Source organism: Ixodes scapularis, unplaced genomic scaffold (genome assembly GCF_016920785.2).
Source record: "Ixodes scapularis isolate PalLabHiFi unplaced genomic scaffold, ASM1692078v2 PGA_scaffold44__24_contigs__length_19508400, whole genome shotgun sequence".
Taxonomy (NCBI): domain Eukaryota; kingdom Metazoa; phylum Arthropoda; class Arachnida; order Ixodida; family Ixodidae; genus Ixodes; species Ixodes scapularis.
In genome coordinates this window covers 5,616,543-5,635,474 of record NW_024609873.1, presented here as the reverse complement: position 1 = coordinate 5,635,474, position 18,932 = coordinate 5,616,543, and the positions used below count along the sequence as shown (strand labels likewise).

Below are 18,932 nucleotides of genomic sequence, written 5' to 3'. Positions count from 1 at the left end.
CGCCGTCGTGTTCGAGTCGCATTCGCCTTACTTGTCTCGTCCAGAGTCAAATTTAGGTTACCCCCTTAAAGACCGTCGACCAGTTTGCGCTTTCCACTTGCCCCCCGCTTCCTCCTCTCTCCCTTTCTACCCTGTCCACCGTTGGCTGTTTCCCCCTCCCCCATGGTGAGGAGGATCTTCTGCCTTGCAGAATCTCAAGCTTGGTCCTCAGCCTTTAACCGTTTTGCACCTCGTCAATGTACAGTCGTGCCCAAACTGTGCGGGGCGAGTATGGCTCGTCTGCTCTCCCCGGTTTGTGCACTCGATTGTTTTGGACGACCCAGACTCACTCGTAGCTTAGCCTGCGGCTTTGTCTCCAGATGGCAACACTGACTTTCATTTTTTAGATTTCACTTCTGTTCTACTTGTGGCTAAAAATTTGACTTTAAAGCACACATTTTGATTTTAAAGGCAACAATCAAGCAGTTGAGGGTCAGAAATTTCTAACAACTACAAACGGTTAAGGGCTTAAAGAGGCCCTGCAAAGACTTTTTTACTGGTTTTTAATTTGCACTGAACCTGAGCGCACTGAACGTAGTAACTTAGTGGAACTCTTCTTTTCTCGAAATTCGCTTTATTTTAAAAGTTATAGGCAAATTAAAATTACAAAAACAAGCAAAAAATAACCTCCCCCATGACGTCCTTGGTTGCTTGAGTGGCAATGATCTAGAGGAGGCATAGTGAGCTTATTGAGCGCTCACGGCTGCCGCACTCCGTGTCGACGGTGCAAGAGGGCACCACTAAAACACGTTCTGGATAGGCTGTATGCAGCGGGCAGCCAGAGCGGCTCTCAATGCTTTTGCTGCGCGATTAAATACTAATTCGGCATGACACTTCATTGGCCACAAACGACAGCGAACACGGGGTAAAGATCAGTTCAGAATGGGAGCCACTTTGCGCTCCCATACCGCGAAACGGCCAAATTTCTGCAACACAAAGCTTCTCATCGAAGGCTTTCGGAACGCTCGGAGCCGGTCGGATCCTTTTGTCCACACGACCGCAGCGCCGCCGCATACATCCGGAACCTTTTCGTGTCAGCGCCTGATCCCACTACTCCTTTCTAGTATGCGCCGCCTTTTCCACCGCTTGGTGGCAGGTATGTCGACAAGTTTGCGCCACTTATATTTTGTATTTCGACTAAAAAGAAGCTTTTAGCGGCTCTGACCAGTAGTAAGCCCAGGACCAAAGATGTCACATTTTGCACGCTTTCGGTACCGCGGGTCGCCCTCGTCGGCGGAGGAAGTTTCCGTGTCGTCCGGTTAAAATATGACGCACTGATATTTATTTACTTTCTCCGTGCCTGCTGGCTTGCCCAAACCCCAAGAGACGTGGAAACCGCAAAAAAAGTAGACGCTTAAATATGATTTTAAGAACATGCAAAATAAACACTACCACACACCAGCCGTGGCATCAAATCGCTTCGCAGATTAACTAGGATGGGCGGTAGACAGGACAAGGTACACAACATCATCGCTACGTATGAATACGCAATAGACTCGGCAGCTAACTGCATTACGCAGATAGCTACCGAGCATTACGGTGGAAGAATAGAGCTGGTGGTAATGAGGGTGTGCGAGGAGCTCCTGGCAGATTCTTAACTTGTTTCTGGCTACAGTTTTCATTCACTGTGCAGTCTTTTAACGCAGAATGTGTTAGAGGGCTGCGTTTCACGAGAAAAGCGACACGTTATGGGTCAAAGTCATACATGCAGTACTGTCGAAACCGGTTATAACGAAGTCAAAGGATATCGGAAATCTGCTATTTCGTTATAACCGACTTCGGTTATAACGAAGTGCAAATGGGAATGGGAAATCGTGGTTGCTTCGCTGTAGCCACTATTTCGCTACAACTGACTTCGTTATAACCGGTCTCCACTGCACGCAGCATGTGTGTAGCTCGTTCCTAACACATTCCGTGTTTCTCCGAGTTCATCGGATGCGATCGAGAGACGCTTAAATTGTCGTGAAAGCGGCGGCGACAGAAAGGAGGCTCACCCCAGCAGCCATGCGTCCACCTGGGAAGAGCCGATCTACGGCCGATCCCGCCTGCGAGGCGGCCAGGAACAGTTCGTGCTCAACGACAGGGTGAGAGGTCGACGCCACCTTGATCCTGTCAAGAAGAAAAAGATGGGGCGTTCACAGCCTTTATGGCGAATGCACGGCCAGGCCGACTCCCGTTAAAGTCCAACACCCTTTGATTTTTGAAGTAATTATGATCACACTCGCAGCTTTTTTTGTGTGTAGAATACATATGTTTGTTGACTATACAGTTAGTTCTTCAAGCTATGACTGACTTACGGAAGTGGTTCCGTTGAAAAAGTGTATTTCCCTCTCGTTAAAGGGCAACTCCACTACATTTTTACAATTTTTGGGTTATGATCTATCTAGTCGAAGTCGGCGACCCTGAATCACGAGATATAATTTGTTTTTTGGTAGTGTGTATAGATTTGTAGATATCGCGCATCCAAGTATCGTTACGGCGGCACGGCGAAACCGAAACTACCGACCGAAGCAGCCCGGCAACATTGATACTAGTGGCGCGTCGTCGGCATGACCTAGTTTTGGTCCCGTGCTCCCGAGCCGACGCACCGACAATGTCGGCTCAGTCGCACGTGGAGTTTCAAAATAGAAGGTAAGTTGCACATTTTCTTTTTTACCGCTTCAATTTGTTAATATGCACCAAATGTAGTAAGTTTTAGTGTGCATTTATAAATTTGCCGGCCAAAAAGGGAATCAAACTGCTATAAATATGACGCGGTCAGTGCCGGCGCAGCGTGACTGTATTTGCTTCTTGCTCGCGGATGATGATGATGATGATTGGGGTTTAATGGCGCAAGAGCGACTTTGGCTATATTGCGCCAGACAAAATTACTTAAAACGGCTATACTAGGAAAGAGATATTAAAGTTTTCATGGTAAAAGTTACAGCTGATGTATATATCCGGTCTTTTTAAGATAGTCAATAACACGGTTAAGTGGCACTAAAGGATGATCACCAAGCAAAAACATAGGATGAAATGGAAGGTGACCTCTAAAAAGTTCAGGAAAACTTTGTCGGCGATGTTGGTGATGAAATCTACAATGCCATAAAATGTGCAAAACTGTCAGTACTTCTCCACAATGAGCACAGAGCTTTTCGTCTTCGCCACAAAGAAGATGTAGATGAGTCAGACGTGAATGGCCAATCCTCAGGCGGCATAATAGAACCTCCAGTCGACGTTCCTTAAGGAATGAGCTCTCCCACAGAGCCAAGATGGGCTTAATGACATGAAGTTTATTGTTACTCTCCGCGTCCCACTCCGACTGCCATGCCTTCAAAAGTGATTTTTTCCAAAGGGGCCTAAGGTCCTGATAGGGTAACCCAAGAGATGTTGCCGAGTCCTTTGCACCTGCAGCCAGTTTATCTGCTTGCTCATTCCCTGGAATTCCAACATGACTGGGCACCCAGCAGAATATTATGGTGTGTCCGAGTTTGAGAGCCCGGTTTATTTTGGACCGTATATGTAGTACAAGAAGATTCTTTGTGGGAAGTCTAGAAGAGACAGCCTGTATCACGCTTTGTGAATCGACAAAAAGGATAGCCTTTAATATTTTGTTACTCATGATATGTTCAATGGCTAGAGAGACACCATAAAGCTCTGCAGAGAAAATGCTTGCCGTACCATCCATTCGTAAAGCTTTCTCAAAGGAACTAGAATATACGGCACAACCAACAAAAGATGAAGATTTCGACCCATATCAGTAAAGAATTCAGTATAATCTCTATATGTCTCCTGCATCGACTGAAACTCCTGCTGCAGGACTTGAGGGGAAATAGCCCGTTTATCATACTTTGTGAGCGACCAGTCGCAGAAAATCGGCAATTCGTCCCACGGAGAAACTTTTTCTTTGTGCTTTAGTATGACAGCATCATTCAGTGGAAACTGGAGGGAGGCACAAAGGCTTTGAATGCGGAAGTTAATAGGACGCACGATACGTGGCTTGTTTTCAAAAAGTTGAGAGAATCGACAGGTATGGATGCTTGTGTAGGATGGATGTTGCGGGTCAGAATAGACCCTGCAAGCATAAGAAAGGCTAAGGTACTGTCTACGCTTCTCGAGAGACATCTGAAAGGTTTCTGCATATAAACTCAACACAGGTGATGTGCGAAAAGAACCTGTAGCCAGTCGGAGCCCCAGGTGATGAACCGGATCCAGCATCTTTAGTGTAGATGGACGTGCAGATTCATACACAATTGCACCATAGTCGAGGCGAGACCGAACTAAGGAATTGTAGAGTCGCAGGAGGCAGCGCCTGTCGGACCCCCACGAGTTGTGGGCCAACACCTTGAGAATGTTTGATGATTTTAAGCATTTGCGCTTCAATTCTTTCAAATGAGGTACAAAAGTGAGCTTCTTGTCAAGGATTATGCCCAGAAATTTGTGTTCCTGGCGAACAGGTATGTCAATGTGGTTTAAATGCAAAGAAGGATCAAGGGACAATCCCCGGCGAAGCGAAAAGGGAACGCAGACAGTTTTTTCGGTAGAAAAAGTGAAACCGTTTTCATCTGCCCATTTGCTCATCCTATTGACTGTAAGTTGTAGTTGTCGTTCACAGCTAGAGAGGTTGCAAGAAGAAACGGAGATCTGCACATCATCCACATACAATGAGTAAAACACAGACGGTGGAATCACACTTGCAAGACTGTTAATTTTTACAGCAAACAGAGTAACACTTAAAACTCCTCCCTGAGGAACTCCATTTTCCTGGGGGAACACATCGGACAGTGTAGAACCCAAGCGGACCTGAAAAGTCCGGTCGCTTAAAAAATTCTGTATACACTGGAGCATGCGGCCTCGTACCCCATAGTTGTGTAGATCCCGAAGAATTCCATACCTCCATGTGGTATCATAGGCCTTTTGCAGGTCGAAGAATACCGAGACACAATGCTGCCGATGTACAAATGCCTCACGGATAAAAGTCTCCAAACGAACCAAATGGTCTGTGGCTGATCGTCCCTCCCGAAATCCACACTGATTAATGTCCAAAATATTTTCTTCCTCCAGAAAATACACCAGACGCCGGTTGATGAGCCTTTCATAAGTCTTCCCAAGACAACTAGTGAGCGCAATGGGGCGGTAACTCGCTGGAAGAGAGGGGTCTTTACCAGGCTTCAGAAGAGGAATGATGTGGGAGCTTTTCCAGCATCGAGGGAAAGCAGCTACTTTCCATAGATGATTAAAAAACATAAGCAAATGACTTAATTATGTTAAGGACAAGTGCCTCAGCATTTCGTAATGAATCCTGTCTGGGCCTGGTGCAGACTGCTTTTTTACACCCAGCGCCACTTCCAGTTCGCACATACTGAACGGTCTATTGTAAGCTGCCCGGTCATATCCCGACATCGAGATTGATTGCTTTTCAGCAGTAGACTGAAACTTTTGAAACTTTACACTAAAGTGGGAAGAACTAGATATATGTTGGAAGTGCATACCAAGAACATTTGCCTGATCTTTGAGAGATACGGCAGGCAAGGGAAAAAGAGGGATTCGGAAAGGTTGATAGTCGCCTCGGACTTTTCGCAGGCGGTCCCACACTTCCTTCGCTGGAACAAGGCTATTTATAGAAGAGGCATATTTGGTCCATGAGACCCTTTTAGCCTGTTTTCGTGTCCAATTCGCCTTAGCCCTACTTTTCTTGAATGCAATTAGGTTTTGATTGGTGGGGTACCGACGAAAGACTCCCCAGGCTTTATTCTGGTCCTTGCGAGTGGTTGTGCACTCCTTAGTCCACCACGGTTTGCATCTCTTAGGAAGATGTCCAGATGTTTGAGGAATAGAATTCGAAGCTGCACTAATTATACATTCAGTGACATAAACTGTCGCATTGTCGGGGCTCATAGTACGAAGCAAAGATGGATCAATCACAGCCTCTAATTCAAAAATAGACCAATCGGCATTCTCTAACTTTCACCTGGGAAGGCGAGTAGGAATCAATGGAGTTGGTTTAACGCTTTCTAAAATAATGGGAAAATGATCGCTGCCAAAAGGGTTGTTTAAAACCTTCCATGAAAAACATGGGAGTAACGATGGTGATGACAGGGACAAATCAATAGCTGTAAAAGTGTTACGGGCAGCACTAAAAAACGTTGCTTCTTTTTGGTTTAAAAGACATAACCCGGATGATAATAAAAGTCGCTCAATGACTCCACCACGAGAGTCCTGTCGAGGACTACCCCACAAGGGGTGGTGGGAATTAAAATCGCCAAGAATTAAAAAGGGCTCGGGTAGCTGGTCGACGAGTCCCTGAAGTTCTTGCAAATGCAGCGGAGTGTTGGGAGGCAAGTAGAGTGAAACAAGGGTAATGAGGCGGTCCAGAAGAATTCGAACTGCAACCGCCTCAAGGGGAGTCTTTAGAGGGACTGGAGCACAGGCAACTCCACTCTGCACTACCACTGCTACACCACCCGAAGGGTTTGATGAAATGCGGTCCTTTCGGAAAATCTGATGACGACGTAACACTTTTGTGTGGGTGTCACTCAGATAAGTCTCCTGTAGGCATAAGGCCACAGGACGGAGCTCATCAAGAAAAAAATGTACGTCATCAATGTTACGAAAAAGGCCGCGACAATTCCACTTTCATAATGCTAAAATTGTGGACCATTGTAACATTTACAATAAAAAATAAAATTAAAATTAACTCAAGAGTAAAAAAAATTTTTTTACGACTTAAAATCTATCTTTACACGCGGAGCATTTTTCTTTTTGGAGGTGTCATTCGGCCTGCCCGTGGTGCCACCGGAGGCCGGAAGTAGAGATTCGGAGCTCGAGTGGGGTCTGTCCTCGTCGGACCTTGACCCACTCTCGTCCATTGGCTCAGCTGGAGCCAAAAGGGGCTCCTCCTTGGAGGCCTGTAACCTCGACGGCTCCCCCGGTTTCCGAGATCCACCAGGGGCAGAGGGACCAAGTCCCCGACCTCGTGGTGGCTGGAACGGAGAAGCAGGGGGTGCAGAACCCTGTGCAGGGAACGCAGACCCCTGTGCTCGGGTGGATCCCGACGGACCGGCATCCACCCTGTCATCTCGAGGTAGAGCAGTGTGCACTGCTCCAGAGGTGCCTTTCTTCTGCGACGGGGTGGTCTCCGTCTGCTCGGATAATAAATCCGAACCTTTCGCACGGCTGGGGAGGGCACCTGCCCGGGCAGCTGAGATAGCGCGCCCTGGGAGTTGCACCTTTAGTTTGGGACCAGAGGACTTAAGTGGTTGAGCAAGGTCCCCATAAGACACTTGCGTTCCCATAGACGCCATAGGTGGTGCAGGTCCCCGGCGCACCACCTCGGCAAAAGAGCCTCTCTGAAAACCCAAGAGGCGACGTTTTGCTTCGGGATAAGAGATGTTTTCCTTCACCTTCAGCGTCAGAATTTCCTTTTCTCTTTTGAAATGTTCACATGACCTAGAATACGCAGGGTGCTTGCCTTTACAATTTACACATTTCATGTCTTCATGACAGTCGTCAGCGTTGTGCTCGGAGCTACCACACCTGGCACATGTCTCACGGCCACAGCATGACCGCGAGCCGTGCCCAAAGCGCTGACAACGGAAACAACGGACAGGGTTAGGTATGTAAGGCCGGACCCTACAATTCAAGTACCTTGCTTTCACGGAAGAAGGCAGGCTGTTGAGCTCAAAGGTAAGGACCAAGTGTCGCGTAGGAAGTTCTTTGTCATCCCTACGGATGGTGATGCGCTTTACAGCAACAACACCCTGGCTGCGCATGCCTTCAAGAATCTCTTCCTCCTGACTCTCCATCAGATCATCCTCAGATATAACACCACGAATGGTGTTGAGCGTACGGTGTGCAGAGACGCTTACTTTCGTGTCAAGGATATGGTTGAGGCAGAGCAACGCTGCTGCCCGATTTTTCTCAAATACTTCTACCAAAAGGTCTCCAGAAAAAGTCTTTTTTGCATTAAACTTTTCCCCTACCAAGTCTTTTAAGACCTTAGCCACAAGGAAAGGGGAGAGCTTCGACATCGGTTTCGTCTCAACTTCGGAATGTATAATGAAAAACTTAGTGACGTAGTCAGTGTTGTTCTTGTCCAAAGGTGGTAGATATGCATCGGTGTGGACCCTTTTGGGGGCCCGATCAGAAGGTTTAAGCTTGGAACCCATATGAAGGGGGAGGGTTTTCGGAAACTGTGGTGCACCGCCCACCACCGAGCCCAACAAGGGAATAGAACGCTCCATAACAAGAATGGCTTGGCTGAAGACGTTACGCTATTAGTGCTGCCCAGTCTCTATAACCAAGAGTGGTTTTGGACAAGGTGTCTGTCGCCACCCAAGGTTAGCCCTTGCCGCCAAAGGAGTTGAAAAGGAAAGAAGAGAAATGAGAAGAGTGAAAAGGAGGAGAAGACAAGGGTGAAAGTAGAGAGGGGATAGTAGAAGTGGCGACTAGACTGAATCATCCTGGCCGGGCCTTACCAGGACTCCCGTCTACGAGAAGCAGGGGCGGAAGTGGTGTATTGCATCACCCGGGGGGCCCCGAAGGGTCCAAACCTACCCCGGGTTCGGCTCAGCCACCAGGATGCCCTTTTCCCCGGACACGGGAAAGCCACGCACAGCCATACGTGGGCGGGCGAACCCGCATGGCTCGGGGTCTGTGGAGACGCCACTCTCCAAACACCTGCTTTCACAGGTGCCCCCTGCGGGGTCTTGCTCGCGGACCGAGAGAAAAAGGAATAATGGGAGATGTAGGGACATATGTATCCACAAGCGGTCTAAGTTGCTAAGCTAAGGTGCCTTTATGTGTACGCTAGTTAGATCAGCCGTGACCTGCTGCGTCCGGCCAGTCGTGCTGGAGCAGCCGGCGGACGGTACGCGAACAGCGACGGCACCGCATCGTTCTTCAAAGACGCGTGTTTCGTGGAGAAACACGCAACAGTCAGCAGCCGCAGATACCGTGTGTAGGTGTCTGACGTAAAGTGCTGGGAGCAGAGCTTCGCGTTGGAGCTTGGAGTCGACGGTCTTTCCCAGTCTATCCGGCGAACGGCACCGACCCACACCTTGTGCCTCTTCCGGTCTCTTGGGAACTTGTGGAACCGCATGACCGGGTTGCGCACCGGATTGTTGGTGCAACGCACAGCACTACAAGTCGTGCTCGACATTGCCCAACGCGAGTCCAGCGAGTCTCTCCGTCTCCACGACATGCGCGTGAGCGAGCAGCACCGCTTCGCTCTCTTCCACGCTGTCGCGAAAGCAATGCTGGAGTTAAATTAACTGCCTGGACGCTAATAAAAATAGGAGAACACAGGATAACGTGGTAAGCAGCTCTTGCCGTCAGCAGAATAGCAGAGTGCCACGGGAAACGAAGCGTCCGCGGCGTCCGTACGAGAGCGTAGGACTAAACCTACGTCATTGCCCAGTGTTGCTTCACTTGCTCACCCGGTGCCAGCGTTGCTCACCTGCTTTCGGGCCGCTAACCGAGCCGGAAGAACATTTTTAATATTGGTTTTAATCGGTAATGCAGTGCCGGTTTGACGTGATATTTTGGGTATGACCGTATTTTGCCCCCCTAAAGCGATATCAGTCATTTCGATAGGTTCGACTTTTTGAGTGGAGTTGCCCTTTAAAAGGCTACGAGTCGAAACAAAGCCTGCAATTGGCTTTGTTTCAACTTTGTTTTTAATGTCTTGCATGGTTGGGGCCCATCCCAAATATACTTCACTGACCAAGAGGAACAAAAATTAGCTTTCTTCCAATTTTCGAAAATGCCACTCGTCTCCTTGAGAGGTGCACAGCTGATAACACGGAAAGGGTGCAAGCATAGGTGCAGAACGAACCGGAGTGAGCTCATGTTGGTGCTCCTTGCACAAAATCCTTTGGGATTCATGAACACTTAATGTTAAAGTTTACTGGCCCCCCAACCCCTGCCAGTATGGAAATAATGAGCGTTACACTCTTGACTCGCATACAATCACCTTTTATCTAAATGCCCGAAAGAATTAGTTTCAGCCAAGCATTCATATGTCTGTAAAGCCCCACCTGGAGACCAGACCCCCTCAATGAGTCACGCCTAGGGTATCCCCACTCCATTCCCCAGTTGCCCCGCAAGGGTCGCCATTTTGTTGCCAAAATATGGAGCGAGTGCAACTGACGGTAGTTCTTACCTCTTACCTCTGGTAAGTGGTAAGGGCTTTAATTTATTCTGATGGATGCTGTCAAGAAGTTTAACTCCTGTAAAGCATTTTTTAAAATAAATTATTTCCCGCATGCAGGCACCGTCTAAAGAACAACTTTCTGAAGGATGTGTTTCTCTCCGTATCATTCTTGGCATCAAATCTCAGTTCAGGGAAACATGTGTGGAGCCAGTTTTTGAGGTTTCTGTACTAAAATTTTTGTAAGGAATGTAGCTGTGAGCTAGCTTAGTTTCTGTATTTTCATGGCCCTTTGTTATGAAAAGCTCTTCAGCCTGCATGCAAAGAAATTAAAGCTTTTCTAACATGTTCAATTTTGATTGAAAATAACATAATTCTTGCAGTAATTTCTTCCTGTAGCCATGTGACCAGGTGTTAAACTGCATATTTTGATAAAAAAAAACAAAAAAAAACTGGCCAATATTATTACCTTCTATAAACTATGATTTTCTCGAAGGCAGAGTGTTTATTCAATGCACTTTTATGTAACTCTTCGAAGGATAAACTTGTAGACTTAAAACTTTGCACGTCATCCTAGCTCTTTCTAAATTATGAATATGCCCTGCGAAATTCATACATATACGACTGACGGTTAAAAAGATTGCCTTCTCAAATAGTGTCCTCCCTTAACATATATTTCCGGAGAATGGATAACTGCTTCCTGATATTTTAGACATAAAGCTACAGACAACTGGCAACAGGGTGGCTGAAGTCTTGTTACTCTGAAGCTCATTTAGTGCCTCTACCGGAGACTGAAAAGTGATTAACTGCTATGTCGTGGGCTCAAGCGATTCTCGATTCCACACCACCCAAAGTCGCTTTAGATAAAAATGAGGCGTCCACTGACGTGCGGACGAGGGAAGTGGCCAGCTCGACAAATCCCGTCAGCTGCTGTGCTTCTTCCTCGGTGAGGGAGCCCCTGTGCTGGTGACTGTGCTGGTGGTGATGGTGATGCTTCCCGGGGGTGAAGTGGCGCGGGCGCTCCTGCCAGAGCTTGATGCTCGACTCGCACTGCATCGATGTCGCATGCAACCAAAGGTCGTCGATCTAACGTCCCGAGTAGGAACGTCGCAAACTTTTGTTGAACCCGAAGGCTCGACTGGTTCGGCAAATGTTTAAACACTCGGCAAAATTCGGCAGAGATTGACCTTTCTTGACCCTTCAACGGTCGTCGCCGTACCTGTACGGCGGCAATTACGGTTTGAAACTGCCACCCTAGTCACAAAGCGGCATGCATTGCAGGGGGTGTTGCTATTAGTTCTGTTTTTGGGGAACAATAAACGTCGCATTGGTTTTGTTTTGTTGAGCCTATTGAAACTTTTGAAAGTAGACGCTTTGCACACGTGATGACAGTTGTTTTTCAGCGATATAAACCCCACATACATCCACAATGTCAGTTGTTTTGATCATATTAGGCTGAGGTGGACATCAGCTCATAAAGAAATGTAGTTTTTCTAAATAATCTTTCGAACCAGGTAACCTAATGTTCTCAAACTTTTCCATTCTATCCCAACCGCTAGCGTCACATTCTCAAAAAGTTTGAGCTTTCTGCGATGTATAGTTTATTTAGCCGGGAAGAAAAACATGTTTCTTTTTACTCGGGAATGCCCTGTACCATTAGAGTCATCCACTCGGTGCGAACTTTGTGTTAATTTAGCACTCTCAGATCAGTGCATTATGTTTTATTTAATTTTTAGTTAAAGCCATTGCTTTGCTACATGAGCGGTAAGAGTCATTAATCTATACGGCGAGCAGGTCAACTAAAATCATGCGTGCGAGGAAACTTCGTCCTCACACAAGCCATTTCCTTTGGTGGGTAGTAAACGGCGTATTGGCTGCAAGTTCTTTGTTTGTTGCAGCGTGCATGGTGCTATAGTCTGTTGCAGGAAAAAGCAGGACACGCTCCTCTCACAGAGCCACCCACTTTTTGTGCTTGAGCAGAGCAAATGCTGGAGAGGAGGCAAGAGAGGAGGAGAGTCCACTCGCCTTTTCTCCAGCATTTGCTTTGCTAAAATAAAAGAGTGGAGGGCGACGGCCAAAAAAAAGGCAAGGGAGCCATTGCTATGACCAGCAGACGCCACCGCATTTGACAGCCCTCTATATCTTCCAATCAAAGCTCGGTGCCGTGACGTCGCTACACTCCTGCGCAAGGAGCAGACGAACTTGCTCGCAGTAGTGTAGGCATCACGGAATGCTACAACCAATGTCGCAAGAGCAACTCAGCTGAGAAACAAGCCCTCGAAACACGGATTCCTCACACTCACCAGGACCAAGCCACTGAAACCCAGATACAATCGCAGCACCGCCTCTTGGCGGTCAATCTGTTTCATTAGTTCCTTTGCGGTTAGTTGATGGTACATAACTTGTTTTAAGACTTTTAAGACTTAGGGAATCAGCAAAAGTTCACTTCACAGACAGAGGTAAGACTTTTTTTTGCTTTTTGTTCCTCTCCATTCAGGTATGAGTAGTTTCCGGAGTGGCCGTTGGGGCAGAAACGGCAGCGCTACCATCGCATATATATGAAGTACGGGTCGGAACCAGTTCTCCGAAAAGGCTTATGGCAGTCTCCCAAATGAGTTGTTCCAGTAACGTTTACTACGACCTTGGGCCGTATGGCCGACTGCTACCAGAGTCACAGAGTGAGCTGTGGTTGAGAGAGCGGCGTCCGCAGAGGGCCATACCCTGTTGCGGCAGAGGGTTTGGGCGCGGTTCTTGTGTACGATGCAGATGTACCCTGGCGGCTGGACCCAGGCCTCCCCATCCACTTGCACCGGGACCCCCTCGTCGCCCGTGATGGTGATGCGCACTGACCGGCACTGCACGCCGACAGAATACGAGCCACCCTTCAGTACCACTTCCACTGCGATCCAATCCAAATCCAGTCTTTCAAGGAACCACAAACAGCAGTTTGACAGGAAGTAAGCCACCCTATGGTACCACTTCCAATCCAATCCAGTCCAAATCCAATCTTTCAAGGAACAACAAATACCAGATAACAGAAGGAATAAACCATAGAGAGGACAAAACACAGGTAAGTACACTTTTTCAACACAGCTCATTCCGAATGCAATCGCCTGCCTCAAGAAACATGAAAAGCAGTTTGTTCCCTGCCGGAGAGAGGGAATCTATTCCATTCCTTTCTCTTGCGGAGGAGAATATATCGGGTAAACGGGCCAGTGCCTAAATGACCACCTGAGAGAGCACTTCAAGGAGGTCGCCAACCCCAGCAAGGATTTGGTGCACCCGATAGCAGCACGTCGCTGCACATGCAGAGGATGTGCGCCTAGGTTAAAACAAAAATGTGCATGCTCAACGCCATCCTCAGACATTCGAGAGGGAAGTAATTGAATCATTTGCAATAAAAAATACTCTGGTGTCAATGTCTCTTCCCCCTTGCTAGCCCTCTCTGATAGAGAGATGGATTATCTTCGCATGGAGCTGTCCAGGGTGCACTAGACGACCTTGGTGAGCGGCCCGTCCCCAACGAATCAATGCACCCCTGTGCCTCTCCCACCCATTCTTCCTTCTGACTTCCTTCCTCTGCCGCTGCCTTTTCCCTCTTTCCTTAAGAATGAGCAGAGGAACGGGCGATCACACTCCATATGGAATAAACTTTGTTGCAAATTGAAAGAATGTAGTCATCTGTGTTTTGTCCTCTCGAGTCTATACACCTTTCAAAAAACACTCGACCCCAGAGGCAACAAACCGTTTTCAAGCCCAGTCACTGAGTTTGAGGCTAGACTCTCACCGGCGTCCCTCCTAACCCTAACCGAGTGGACTGTGATTTCGACAGGCGCAGCCTGCGTAGGTGCAGTTTCAAATGCTGCTGGCGGCTAAATTCTCGTCTTTTCCTGCTATATTTTGTGCTTCATGGTGTATGTATTTTCCCGAGGACATTGAGAAAGCATTGTGCCACATTTGAAAAAAAAAACACAAAAAAAAGCAAAAAACTGTTAACTATTTTTGTTGGGTACGCGCGCGACAGAACGAATGCGACTGGAATGTATAGTTCTAGTTATTTGTTTTCTTACAATAAGTTTTGATGGTGCAGCGGGATTCGCCGCATGTGGAACAACAGAGCTCTTTGCAGTCAAAAATAAATTGCAACAGAAGAGGGCCGAAAGGCATGCATTCTTCAAGCTCACAAATAATGTGTCTACCGATGGACAGGACACAGACATACAATTGAGGAAGTGTTAACATTCTAACAATATATCGTACGTACCACACGATGCAGCGTTATCCGAAAAGAATTTATTTGAGAAAGATCTCAAATAACACAGTCACAGTCGACGACAGTCACATCTTGACGATCGGACGGAATCCGAGATGACTTCGTTTTGGGGCACGTTTTGGGGAGAGCTTCCTTTTTTCACAACCGCACCAAGGCAAAGAAACAAATGCGACTGACCCGTTTCTCACCCCAACCTGGACAACTATTTGTGGAGATGACTGAGGATTCTACGCAGATTATCTTTGGGAGGGGGGAGAACAATGTTCGCAAAATCGCGTCGAGGGTCGTTCGACGTCCTTCACTTCCTTCGTTTCCCGTGAATGTCGAGCAGAAAAGCTTGAATGGCAGGCACTTACCAGCCTTATTTCTCACAATGGAAAATAACTAGGGGTGTGCGAATACCGAATAGTAGCTTTCGAATCGAATACCGAATCGAATCAAGAAAAAAAAAAACGAATATCGAATCGAATATCAAATAGTGATTTTATTCGTAGGAATTTTTCAAAGTGTGCTGCGAATGCGATTATTATATGTGCAGAGTATGCGCCTGGTGCAGAATATACGTCTTGTACAAAACAAAAGCCAAAATGTAAAAAAGTTCCAGTGAAAAAAAAAAAAAAACAGTTGCTGTTGAACGTTGGGCACTAAAGATCCAATTTTATGGTGCAAACATAATCTATCTACCCTAAACGTCACAAAAAAAAAAAAAAAAGTTACAGCCACGCATGCTTTTTTTTCTTTTTAAAAACACAACCTAACACCGCAACTTTTTTTAAAAATGTTTGTATATCTCAGAAAAGGGGCATTTTGCGATAGTTGGTCTCCATTTTAAGGGAAAAAAATGGCACCTGGGATTTGATTTCACATAAATAAATAGACAGGTGTTAAATCTGAGCAAACATCAACGAGGTAAACTGGCTTAAACAATATAATCTAAAGTAAGAAAAAAAAAACGCGGTTAGGTGGCGCAAGTCACCGTCCAACTGCCGCTACGCATCCATTTTTCCCAAATTTTTCTGTTTATCTATCCTGTCTTAGAGAGCCTTGATTTAAAAGAGGGAGCAACCGAACTGAAACCACAGAGACGGCTCCATCGCAGATTGATCGTGAATGCACATGTGTTGTGTTGTCGCATGGAAAGAAGGCGAACAAACAGAAGAGCGATGACGCCTGCCCTGCCTGCCCGAACCCGACCGACGCTTTCGTCTTTTCAGCACCTTCTCGCAGTTCGTAATTCAAACGCGGCTATCGAGCTGTTGGAAACCCTCCCAAATCTAGGCACACTTTTTTTCCGTTCCGTTTCTTTTGCATCAAGCCTCATTCTTTTCACGAGTGAAGCCCCTCGTTTCAAATTGAAGCGCCGATGTAAAACACACTTGCCGCACTCGCAGAAATCGGCTACTGCACGATCACAGAAAGAAAACCAACGTTACCATGCCGGCGAAACCAACCGAGTTGTCGTTCTGATTCGGAATCAGAATTTGCGGTTCCAAAAGAACGACGACGATAACTCGGTTGGTTTTGCCGGCGTGGTAACGTTGGTTTTCTTTCTGTGATCGTGCAGTAGCCGATTTCTGCGAGTGCGGCAAGTGTGTTTTACATCGGCGCTTCAATTTGAAACGAGGGGTTTTACTCGTGAAAAGAATTAGGCTTGGCGCGGAATTCCGGCTTCCCAACAATTCCTCTCTGGAAGCGGCGCAAGCTGGGATGTTTCGGTTGTGATTCAAGGGTAGATTGTGTCATGATCGTGAGTAAATCTTCGTGCTATAAAGTTTGTGGCGTTCGTTACCTTTCTGTTTTCTAACCTGTGCGTTAGATTTTTGTGGAAGGGTAGGACCAAGAGCTGTTTCTCGCATGGTCTGTCTAACATCACGGCGCTTACATCGGGAGAAAAAACTGCTTTTTTGTTTGCTCCGCGCCCACCGCGCGTCTTTGGCCGAATATATTGAATATTCGAGTAACCGAATACTAGGAATTCGATTCGCGAATCGAATTATTCAGGAACTTTCTATTCAATTCGAATTCGTATATTCTAGTATTCGCACACCCCTAAAAATAACACAAACAGGGTACGCAGCACACATAAAAAAAATTAAGTGGAAACTTTCAAGAGAGGCGAGAAAACGTTGAATGCAAAACCGCAAAAAAAGTACGTAGAGAACCGCGCTGAGCGGGTCTTCACAGTCCCAGAGAGCGGCAGAAAATTTCTAGCTGATAGAGGGTGCGAGAGTCGCACCAGCCGCATCAGCATCAGCAACATGGCGGCGGCCTAGGAGTGTATTTTTGGAAAGGTGCATACGTTTTATTCTTTCTAGCTCTTATCTAGTATACTTTACCAAGATGCTCGATGCTCATTAAGAATATAACAAATACCCATTTGACAGGGAGTGAGCGAAACTTCGGTACCACTTTCAATCTAAATCTGGTCTCTCAAAGAACAAAAACAGTTTTAGGACATTCAAAAGCCCGTTGGTGAAACCTGCTTGCGACTTCTCGATTGTGCTGTAGATTTCGACGATATAGTTTTTGCAAGAATGTTAAGTGAAACGGTTTTACCTGTCCATTCAAGGTATGTCTAATAACTGTTCTGAAAGAACTACGTGATCACGGAGAGAGCGCTCTCCACCTCCCAATCGTTCCCGCTACATCCACATACCCTCAGCGCTGAACAGAGCAGGCAGAGGTCCGCAATGACACGAGAGCTACGAAGGACGCAGGACCCCGACATCCGTACTCGAGAGGGCCTTTCTGCAATGCAGCACCTACTGCACATTTTGTGCGGTCGTTTGAAATTTTTCCCTTTTAGAGAGAGCAACGAAGGGTTTCTGTGCGATGCTGACATTGCTTTCTGCAGTAGCTGACAAGGCGAGAACAGTGTGTCTTTCGAAAGCCCAGCGTCCAGAACACGCTCGCTGCTTTCTGCCATGCTCTGTCAAAGACAGGAAGGACGCGCTAAAGGTGGGCAACTAAAATAACTTTTCCTGCCGTTTTCACACTCCGAACAACTGTAGCCAACGAGAAACGTGCAGTCACCTGGGCGATGCGATGGTGCTGTAGGTTGATCACTCGCGATGCGGCCATTTGTACAGTGCCAAAGACGGCAACTACTTCCAGGATCTTGTCGTCGATGGCGGGTGCATAAAAGGCCTGCAGGAACAAGGGCGAGAGACGTATAAAGCAAAGAGATACAAGGCAGAGACGGCAAAGGAAACGGGGAGACCACTCACGTCATCTTCCTTGTTTCCGCCCCAGAAGTTGGAGCCTCCCCCGTAACTGCGAGGCAAGCGGAAGCGCAAAATTAGTGTTTAATCTCAACACAATAACTCGACGTGGCACCACGTACGTGGCATCGGTTACTGGCATGCATCGTCACTTTGCACGGCACTCTTTGCAAACATGAGCAGTACCAATGCGTCCGCACGAAAAGATGCAAGACAAACGTGCGCCACGATTTCAACCAATGAAAGGGCGTACGGATGTTACTAAAGTTGAAAAAATGGTGCGTGTGCTCATTCACACTTCACCTTTTTGCTTTGCAAATCCAGCAAGCAGACTCCTTGTCATTTAATTTACTTCGTCAGACGCAGGCACTCTCCGAATTCCATTAAAACACTTCTTTGTCAAGGATACACCGGCTGAACTGCATCAAGAACAAACCTCGATGCAAACAACACATTCAAGGACTCTTGAAGGGGTCCAAAAAGGAAGCACATCATAGAGTTTGTTCCCCATAAACTGGTGACGCACCTTTGCCAGCAAGGCCCTCAAGGCAGCAAAGACTCAAGCTTGACTAAAAAAAGATCCTACAAGAATGTTAGTACAGTCGACTCTCGGTAATTCAAAGTCGCATAATTCAAATCTTTGGTTAGTTTGAAGCATGGGCCTAGTCCCGGCAATCGTATGTACAATGCTATGGGGAAAAACACGCGGTAATTCGAAGGCGAAATGTTGGGAGCTGGTTAATTCGAAGGATTTTTTGTCTGCACATAAAGTGCGCAAACCCCGGGAGCGAAAAAATCAAATGCCAACTGCCAAGCGGGAATACGCAACGCCACGACCCGTGGCCACGTCACTGGCGTCACCGCACTAGGGTGATGCAATCTGATGCATTGTGCGACGGCGCCACGGCATGCTGCGGCTCGGCGGCGAGGAAGCAAGCAGCCTTGCGCGCGCGGCTGTTTGCTTATTTGCTTTGGGCTCTGCTCTCCCACTCTGCGCTCTCCCCTCGAGAGGAGAGAGGGAGATGGGTGGCGAGAAGGTTGGGTTGCGTTCGGCGGAACCGCGGAAAGGTGCGAGCGGGAGTTTTGACAACGAAGATCCCAAAGTGTGTTGGCTCGTTCGTCACTGCGGGTTCGTCACCGTCGACGCCGTCAGCGAGGCCAGCGAGACTGGAGATATCGCCGACGAAGTTGGGCCAGAAGAGGTACCCGCAGGTAGTGAACTGAGGGAAGCCCTTGGAGATGTTCCGGTCGATGTTGACAAGCACGTCGA

The 18,932-nt window shown here is 47.3% G+C and overlaps 1 protein-coding gene across 1 annotated transcript in view; it reads right to left on the bottom strand.

The window, feature by feature from the left end:
• Nucleotides 1-18,932, bottom strand: part of LOC8025848 (diacylglycerol kinase delta) — a 384,159-nt gene that overhangs the window by 17,801 nt on the left and 347,426 nt on the right. The window contains exons 21-25 of the mRNA XM_042293119.1: nt 17,669-17,714; nt 17,475-17,588; nt 12,889-13,023; nt 11,055-11,218; nt 2,034-2,148 (exon numbers count right to left, since the gene is read on the bottom strand). Of these exons, the coding sequence (XP_042149053.1) occupies nt 2,034-2,148; nt 11,055-11,218; nt 12,889-13,023; nt 17,475-17,588; nt 17,669-17,714 (574 nt within the window). The remainder of the gene's footprint in view (nt 1-2,033; nt 2,149-11,054; nt 11,219-12,888; nt 13,024-17,474; nt 17,589-17,668; nt 17,715-18,932) is intronic.